Source organism: Octopus sinensis, linkage group LG7, assembly GCF_006345805.1.
Source record: "Octopus sinensis linkage group LG7, ASM634580v1, whole genome shotgun sequence".
Taxonomy (NCBI): Eukaryota; Metazoa; Mollusca; class Cephalopoda; order Octopoda; family Octopodidae; genus Octopus; species Octopus sinensis.
In genome coordinates, this window is record NC_043003.1 from 103,951,911 (window position 1) to 103,961,737 (window position 9,827).

Here is a 9,827-nt window from a genome sequence, read left to right on the forward strand (position 1 = left end):
AAGGAAAAAAACTTTGGAGAGTGTAGATATGCCAACAGACGAGATGATTATAAATGGAATGTCTCTGAGTGTAACCTGTCCGATCAGGGCTGATCTGGGGATACAAATACAAATAATATATGAAAAATTTTGTTCAAAACATATATATAGACAACCAAAAATTAGTTTTATAAGAGATTAAAATGTTTTATTTATTTTTGATTAGTAAAAAAATACTGATTCAAACATTTAAAAAAATAAATTATCCAATTTAAAATAATTTAAAAGAGCAAGAAATAAAAAATACTTATAAAACTTATTGAATTTATTTCATGGCAAGGCAAGAGACTGTATCATGTCATCATCATCATTTATTATCCATGTTCCATGCTGGAATGGGTCGGCTGGTCCGAGAGGATCAAACAGGTCCAGGGACTGCATTGTGCTCATCTGTTTATTTTGATATGGTTTTTAAGGCTGGATGCCCTTCATATGTGAATTATCATAAGGGGGCACTATTGTGTGTCCGAAGATGTGTGTTCAACGTTGACTTCCTGGAGAAGTTGTTTCCACAAATTTCACAGTGGAATGGTCTTTCCCCCGTGTGTCGCAGGCCATGTCTTTTCAAAGTAGATCTATCTGCAAAATTCTGACCACAGATTTCACAACTGAAAGGTTTTTCCCCTGTGTGAACTCTGAGATGTCCAGTCAGAGAATCACTTGACACAAACCCTTTCCCACAAACAACACACTGAAATGGTTTCTCGCCAGTGTGAATTCTTCTGTGACGACTCAATGTTGACCGTTCACCAAAGTTCCTCTCACAGATATCACAGGAATAGGGTTTTTCTCCCGTGTGTGTTTTTAAGTGGTTCGTTAAATCACTTTTACGAGAAAACCCTTTGTTACAAATGTCACATTGATATGGTCTTTCCCCAGTGTGAACCCGAAGATGACTCTTTAATTCACTCATATAAAAGAAACCCTTTTTACAGACCTGACATTTTAATGGTTTTTCTCTATCTGTAGACTTTTTGCGTTTTTTGTCGTTTTCATGGCGACGGGTCACTTCACCAGTGTGAATTTTAATATGTTCTTTTAAACAATAACTCCTGGAAAATAGTTTATCACAAGTCATGCACTGGAAAGGTTTCTCACCACTGTGTATTGCCATATGATTTACTAAAGTGCTGTTGTAACCAAAGTTTTCTCCACATATTTCGCAGCTGTAAGGCTTCTCCTTGGTGTGGACCCTCCTGTGTCTCTTGTAATTAGAGTTGTTGTTGAAGCCTTTATCACATATTTCACAATTATATGGTTTCTCTCCTGCATGGATCCTCATGTGATTTACCAAATCTCCCTTTTGTAGAAAGGATTTCTCACAAACATTACATGTATAAGGCTGCACTGTTACTTGATTTTGCATTTTATACAACCCTCGGCATGGTGATACATACAAGACTTGTTATCGCTCACAGGATGATAGCATTATCCAAAGTAGTGCAATGTCTGGGACTTGAAATTGTTCTGCAATTAAGACAACCTGAAATTAAATGAAAAGGAAATGTTTGATTACAAATTACAAGAAGTCTCTCCCTTCATCTCTCAGTGTATTGTTTTATTGCTTAGCCACAGGAGGAATGCCTGAAATTAGGATCTTTTCAGAGCCTCACAGACAGATAAAAGATAGCTATTCTCAACTTGGAAACCAGCAACAGAATGGACTCAGTCAATAGTACCAAAGATGTCAGGTGGTAGTGTTAAAGGGTGAAAGACCCCCTTCAGTCATAAATGACCATGAGATCGAACCTAGAAAGTTCCCCTCCATGGTACAAGTCCGGCGAGCGGACAGAAACGTTAGCACGCTGGGCAAAATGCTTAGCAGTATTTCGTCTGCAGCTATGTTCTGAGTTCAAATTCCACTGAGGTCGACTTTACCATTCATCCTTTCTGGGTCGATTAAATAAGTACTAGTTATGCACTGGGGTCGATATAATCGACTTAGTCTGTCCTTGTTTGTCCTCTCTGTGTTTAGCCCCTTGTGGGTAGTAAAGAAATAGGTACAAGTCTAGGCAAATTTGTTTATGGAAGGCCAGCAGTTGCCCATGCATACCAGTTTCTCCTCTCCACACCACCAATGTTAACCAAGTGAAAGGCAAGGGCTTGATACCAGTGACGCCGCAACTCATTTTCATTTCTGCAGCTGAGTGAACTGGAGCAACATGATATAAAGTGTCTTAATCAAGAATACAACACACAGTGCAGTCCAGGATTTGAACTCACTACCTCATGATTGTGAACCCGATACTCGAACCAGTGAGCCATGCACCTCCACAGGTGTTAAACCCGATGAAACAGGAACCTAAACATTCTTTTCTACTCTAGACATAAGGCCCGAAATTTTGGGGGAGGGGGCCAGTCGATTAGATCAACCCCAGTACGCAACTGGTGCTTAATTTTTTGACCCCAAAAGATGAAAGGCAAAGTCGACCTCAGCTGAATTTGAACCCAGAATGTAAAGAGAGACAAAATACTGCTAAGCATTTCGCCCGGTGTGCTCATGTTTCTTGCCAGCTCGCCACCTTCAGGAACCTAAACATTACCAATTTACTATTGCACTCACTGTTGGAGGTACACAACTCGTGTAACTATGCAATTCCAACTATGGATTTACTGATACCTGGGTGAATGTCAACACCTCAAAGGACAAATCACTGCCTCTCTTTTTATGAATATATGTGTCATCATCATCATCATTTAGCATCTGCTTTCCATGCTAAATGGATTCGATGGTTTGACTGGAACTGGGAAGCTGGAGAGCTGCACCAGGCACCAGTTTGTTTTGACTTAGTTTCTATGTCTGGATGCCCTTCCTAATGCCAGCCTCTCCACAGAGTGTACTAAGTGCCTTATATGAGTCACCAGTATGAATGCCTCTAATGTAGAGATTTCAAACTTTAAATCTTCAAAGCCACAGTCGAACCAATTCTACTATATGGCTCAGAAACCTGGACGTTATCAAAGAAGCTTGAGAGGCGGTTGGATGGAACTTACACTCGTCTCCTTATGAGAGCTCAAAATCTCTCGTGGAGGCGTCATCCAACCAAAGTACAAATATATGGGAAACTACCACCTGTATCATCTCTTGTGAAAGGTAGAAGAGTCCAGTTTGCAGGACATTGTTGTAGAGCTGAAAATGAGGTAATTTCTACTCTTCTCCTCTGGAAGCCATCTGCTTGCGATACCAGAGGGTGCACACTCTCCTACCCTGATGTAATCTCCAGGGATACAGGCATCCAGCAACAGGACCTCCGTAATGCTATGATGGACCATGAAGTCTGGCGTAACATAGCAAATTCCATTGTCTCAACCACGGTCGAACAATGATGATGATGATGTCATCAGCATGAGTACCTGTGGTTAATAATATATAAGGGAAAGAGGGCATATATAAAATGACAAATAGTAGACCTAAACCTGCCTGAGACCATTCCTAGTTCTGTGTTACAAACTTTCTGTTTTAAAGCGATCTAAATTTAAGCCTTTCATAAAACTGTTATACTAATTCATGTCTCAAATGCCAACTCAATCATGACAATGTTACTTTACTAAAATTTTCATTACTATCTAAATTAATAGAAACAGTGGCTATGTATTTCAAGAGAAATAGGGCAACAAAAGGGTTAAGTAGGGTCCAGCAGTGAAGGTGCCTGAACTGATTGAAGGCAATTAGTTGATAGAGTTTGGCACAGCTTTCCAGCTTGCCAGCCCTGGTCAAACTGTCCAACCCATGACAGCACGGACAACGGACTTTAAATGATGATGATGATGATGATGACATAAATGGAGTATAGTAGCTTACATGGGTGAGAGATACCATCCACCACTACACAAATAACAATGATTACAATTAGCTCTGATGCACATCTTTGAATTTGCAAAGCTGTTTAGCTATTGATATGACATTCCACAAAACGTGTGTGTTTATGGGGAGAAAAAATATTGAAAAGCATCAAAACAGGTGAGAGTGACAAAGAAACTAAGAAGGTGGTTGTGGGACGTGCTAGAAATGAGTAATGTGGTTGTGGAATGTGCTAGAAATGAGTAATGTGGTTGTGGGACGTGCTAGAAATGAGTAATGTGGTTGTGGGACGTGCTAGAAATGAGTAATGTGGTTGTGGGACGTGCTAGAAATGAGTAATGTGGTTGTGGGACGTGCTAGAAATGAGTAATGTGGTTGTGGGACGTGCTAGAAATGAGTAATGTGGTTGTGGGACGTGCTAGAAATGAGTAATGTGGTTGTGGGACGTGCTAGAAATGAGTAATGTGGTTGTGGGGCGTGCTAGAAATGAGTAATGTGGTTGTGGGACGTGCTAGAAATGAGTAATGTGGTTGTGTGGGACGTGCTAGAAATGAGTAATGTGATTGTGGGACGTGCTAGAAATGAGTAATGTGGTTGTGGGACGTGCTAGAAATGAGTAATGTGGTTGTGGGACGTGCTAGAAATGAGTAATGTGGTTGTGGGACGTGCTAGAAATGAGTAATGTGGTTGTGGGGCGTGCTAGAAATGAGTAATGTGGTTGTGGGACGTGCTAGAAATGAGTAATGTGGTTGTGGGACGTGCTAGAAATGAGTAATGTGGTTGTGGGACGTGCTAGAAATGAGTAATGTGGTTGTGGGACGTGCTAGAAATGAGTAATGTGGTTGTGGGACGTGCTAGAAATGAGTAATGTGGTTGTGGGACGTGCTAGAAATGAGTAATGTGGTTGTGGGACGTGCTAGAAATGAGTAATGTGGTTGTGGGACATGCTAGAAATGAGTAATGTGGTTGTGGGACGTGCTAGAAATGAGTAATGTGGTTGTGGGACATGCTAGAAATGAGTAATGTGGTTGTGGGACGTGCTAGAAATCTCTCTTAAACCACATACTTTTCCATTTTAAAATATTTACAATATTTTATATTTTTTTTATACTGAAAAGGCTTCTCCCATAGTTTTTAAGTACATAGTGTAAAAAGATCAGGAAAGGAGGTGAAGTGGAAAAAACAATGGATAAATTTTCCAAACTTTTTTCCATAAAAAGATGCCCCTTATCATTTTGAAGGTTGTGGTGAAAACAAATTGAAAAGGTCCAATTTATGTGGGCATTCTGATCCAAAACTCTGCCTAGACATCACTACTATGACTACTATTACTGATGCTGGTACAACTAGTATTAACAATTCTAATTTTGGCACAATGCCTGCAATTTCATGAGGAGGGTTTAATTGATACATCAATCCAGTGCTCAGCTGATACTTATTTTATAGAACCCATCACAAAGGATGAAAGTCAAAGATGACCTTTACAGAATTTTGAACTTAGAACATAGAGTCAGAACAAATGCCATTAGGTATTTCGTCCTATTTTGTGAATCCACCACCCTTAAATTATTTTAAATTTAGACATATCACTAGCCATTTTGAGAGAAAGGGGCTCATGGATATCAACCCCAGTACTTTATTTCCTGAAAGTATAAAAGGCAAAGTTGACTGGTCAGATTTGAACCTAGAGTGTAAAGAATCAAAAGAAACGTCATAAAGCATTTTGTTTGTGCTCTAACAATTCTGCCAATCTGCTACCCTTTCTACTGCAGGCACAAGGCCTGAAATTTGTAGGGAAGTAGGGCTAGTTAATTACATTGACCCCAGTATTCAACTATTACCTATATTATCAATATCCAAAGGATTAAAGGCAAAGTTAACATCAGTGGTAGTTGAACTCAGAACATAATGAGCCAAGTAAAATGTTACTAAGCATTTCATCTGATGCCCTAATGATCCTGCCAGCTCACCACCCTAATAATAATAATAATATTGGTTTCAAATTTTAGCACAAGGTACTGAACTAGTACTTATTTTATTGACCTTGAAAGGGTGAAAGGCAAAGTCGACCTTGGGAAAATTTGGACTGAGAACCTTAAGACAGACAAAAGTGTTGCCTGGCCTGCTAATGTTTCTGTCAGCTCACTGCCTTCTAATATTGTTTTTAATTGAGGCCTGAAAAGAAATTTGGGGACTAGTCTATTATGTCAACTTCAGTACTCAACTGGTACTTTTATTTTATTGACTTAGGGATAAAAGATTAAGATCTTGGCAGGATTTGCTCTTGGAATGTAAAGAGCATTTTTAGCAACAAGTAAACAGCACATTTTAGCAGTTTGGCAATAAGAGACCAACAAGTATCAAACATAAAAAAAAAAAATGAAGGAGTGTTCATATTTTCTTTAGAAATGGACGAGAAGTGAAAATTTTGCCAGTGTTGATGGTGGTTAGAATAATGGGTTAATATCTAGATCCGCACCCGGTGGAAAAAATGGAAACGCAAATGTGTAACAGTTGTAAGGCATCGTATATTGACCTAATAAGACGGAAAAAAAGGGCGCTGACGAACGGGGGTGGGGGAGGGGGTTCGGAAGGGGGGGGCAGTTCCCCCAGTTCTGAAAAAGATCGATAAATTCGACATGGGGTCGAGAATTTCAATTTTTTTGGTATTTTCAATATTTTTCAATATTTTTGCTAAAAATGCTTTATAGTTATTTCCCTTACAAACCCGAGCAACGCCGGGCGATACTGCTAGTCTATATATATATTTTTTTTTATTTTACAAACAAAAAGTGAAAACTGAAGTAATGGAATTTGAATTTTTGAAGTTGCGATTGATAATTATTCTGTGACAATCAATAATATTGGGAAAATATAATCTGTACTTACCACATGCGTGGTAGATTTATGCCAACAATGCGTTTAAATGGTGAAAATTGATGGTAAATTTTTCTTTAAATCGTAGGCAATTTTCCGAGCCCCCCCCCCCCCGTTTGTCAGCGCGCTTTTTTTTCGTCATATTCCTTCAATATACGATGCCTTACACCTCTTACACATACTTTTTTCCATTTTTGCCACCTGGGCGTGGATCCTCTACGGTTGATCCTGGGAATTTTCCGACCCCCCCCCCCACCCCCGTTCGTCAGCGCCCTTTTTTTCCGTCTTATTACGTCAATATACGATGCCTTACAACTGTTACACATTTGCGTTTCCATTTTTTCCACCGGGTGCGGATCTAGATATTAACCGAATAATGTATTGTTAACACCTGTTAACATCATTGTGTATTATTTGTGGACACTGAGTGCAGTATTCTGAAACTACGTTGAAAGATGAAATCCATAATCGACCTTGCCCGGACTTGCATGTCGGAGGGTAACTCTCTAGGTGCAATCCCATGGTCATTCATGACCAAAGGCAGTCTTTACCATTTACCCTTTACACAAGATAGTACTAATTACTGTATTTCCCAGACTACAAGTCGAATTTTTCAGACGAAAGTTTACAGCAAGAACAAAACAAAAGAAAGCTAGGTTAACTATGTTTGAATGTTTACAATTGTTTAAACTTTATGCTATGTTGACTTGGATGCTGGAAAATACAGCGGTCAGCATCTAAGCCACCTTCAAATCACAGCCTATAGGCATGAGTCTCTATGTTCTGCCAAGATATTCTTTTATCCCTAAGTCAATAAAATAAAAGTACCAGTTGAGTACTGAAGTTGACATAATAGACTAGTCCCCAAATTTCTTTTCAGGCCTCTATTAAAAACAATATTACAAGGCAGTGAGCTGACAGAAACATTAGCAGGCCAGGCAACACTCTTAGTAGCATTTTGTCTGTCTTAATGTTCTGAGTCCAAATTCTTCCAAGGTTTTTATTCTTTTTTTTTTTTCACTCCACTTCGCCACCAAATCCTTTTTATAATTATTACGATAACCGTTTCGTTAAATCTTACTTCTGTAAAATAATAAAACTTCAGAAACTGAACAGAAATGTGACTTACAAAAGTTAACAACGACTTTATTTTTACTCATTCCTGCAATCCACGACAGGTTAGAAATAGCAGCCGAATTCTCTCCATCACACTGTTATTACCTAATACAAGGAAAGAAACACAATGTAGACTTAAGATATAAAAAGGACTGGGTACTACTTGAGAACAGTGGTCCCGGTGCACGCACTGGCGTCGTCGCGCATCCGCGCTAGCTAGTTGTGACTAGCCGATCCTTACTTTGTCTTTTTGTGTGTTATTTTGTTTAAAAAAATTATTTACTTTGTGTAAAAAAACTACGAGTGTGCGCGCACCGGGACCACTGTTCACTAGTAGTACCCGACTAGGATATTTTTAATCAGAGCTGACCTGGGGCTCAACAATTACTCTGAATACTAACAAAGGACCCTCTGTGTTGGCACACTCCTTGCTAGAAATAACAGCCAAATCTTCTTAACTCACATGCTATCGTTTCAAGAATGGAAGGATAATGTAGTTCTAGATATACTATAGTTGACAAAAATAAACTGGAACGTCTTTGATCATATGGCTGAAGGTAAATAGTTAACCTATTGAACCAAAAGAAACCCAAAATCAACTGGTTAGTTCAGTATTTTAAGTGATTTACGCGATTTTAAGATGGAATGTGATTTACGCGCTTGACCTAAGAAGCCCGTGTTTCCTAAGTTAGCGCGGTAAGGGAACTGGATCCCATAAAACAGGGTTGAATAATAATAAATACTAAAGAATTCGGATAAATTCCAGAGCCTAAAATGTACACAGAACCAAAGAACAAAAACAGTGATCTGAATGTGATTTTCATTAGTAAGAAACAGGTACTTCGATTAGAGGTTGTGTTAACCTCATGAAGGGATGGTTTCATCCAAGGAAATACTTGTTCTATACCTAGTATTTTAAAGACTTGTGGGCGAAGTTTCGCTTTCGCCTCGCCTTGTGGGCCTAAACTTCGCCGTATTTAGATATTTCAACATACGGCCTGTTATGGAGTACCAATGTATGTGTATATATATATATTAGATATAGATATGTCAATTATTCATTTGAACGCCAAGCGAAAGCGTTTAATTATAACCTGATTTACTTACCCGAAAGAAAGCAATATTGCCGTGATACAATAGTAAAAATTTGAACAATGCCTCCGCGGTTTCGAGTCACTGAGACGGTAAAGCGATCTCATAAGGAACGACAACTGGGGATGTACCCACAGCTTTAATCCCGGGTACAGATTTATGATGCAAGGGTTGTATCGTGTATCAGTTGATCATCGTTAATTGGGCACTACTAGCGAACAGTGGTCCCGGTGCGCGAACACGCTCAGTCGCGCATCCGCGCTAGCTAATCGTGACTAATCGATCCTAAAACGACTACCTAGCAAAGTAAATAAAATACAAAATAAATAATTTTTTTACACAAAGTAAATAATTTTTGTTAAACAAAGTAAATAAAACACAAAAACACAATAAATAATTTTTTAAACAAAGTAAATAAAAAAAATCAAAGTAAGGATCGACTAATCATGACTAGCTGGCGCGGATGCGCGACTGTGCGCGTGCGAGCACCGGGACCACTGTTCGCTAGTAGTACCCGTTAATTGAAATTATCGCCGCCGTCGGTTTTATCTCGTATCCGAAAATTTAATTTCTTCTTTGCTTATCGCTTCCTTTATGGTAACGGCGTTGATTATGTCGATCAATTCTTTCGTAGAAGAGTCTATGGCACTGACTGCATGTTTGGTGGAGGACGAGGTCGATGCTTTGTCGAGCCTTTCTCACCTGCCGTTTGATTTCTTCCTTTTCTCTTCAGGTGGCTTCGAAGTTTTTGGTTCCAATGGTGGTGGAACACCGCCAGTTGGTACACGGTCTCGGGCTTGTGCCTCCAACGATTTAGGCTCAAGTCCAGTGGCTTTCAGTGTTGTTTTAAGTTGGTCCTTGTATCTTTGAAGACCCTGTGGTCTTTTCTCTGAAGGGAGCT

At 39.3% G+C, this 9,827-nt stretch overlaps 1 protein-coding gene across 1 annotated transcript; it reads right to left on the reverse strand.

Annotated features, from left to right (window-relative positions):
• Window positions 1-292: 292 nt before the first annotated feature.
• On the reverse strand, window positions 293-9,135 carry LOC115214085 (gastrula zinc finger protein XlCGF7.1-like). The gene is made up of 2 exons (XM_029783132.2): window positions 8,942-9,135; window positions 293-1,522 (listed from the first exon to the last, which is right to left on the reverse strand). Exon 2 carries the CDS (start codon window positions 1,403-1,405, stop codon window positions 482-484), a length of 924 nt encoding a protein of 307 aa, XP_029638992.1. The 5' UTR covers window positions 1,406-1,522; window positions 8,942-9,135; the 3' UTR covers window positions 293-481.
• Between the last annotated feature and the right edge of the window lie 692 nt (window positions 9,136-9,827).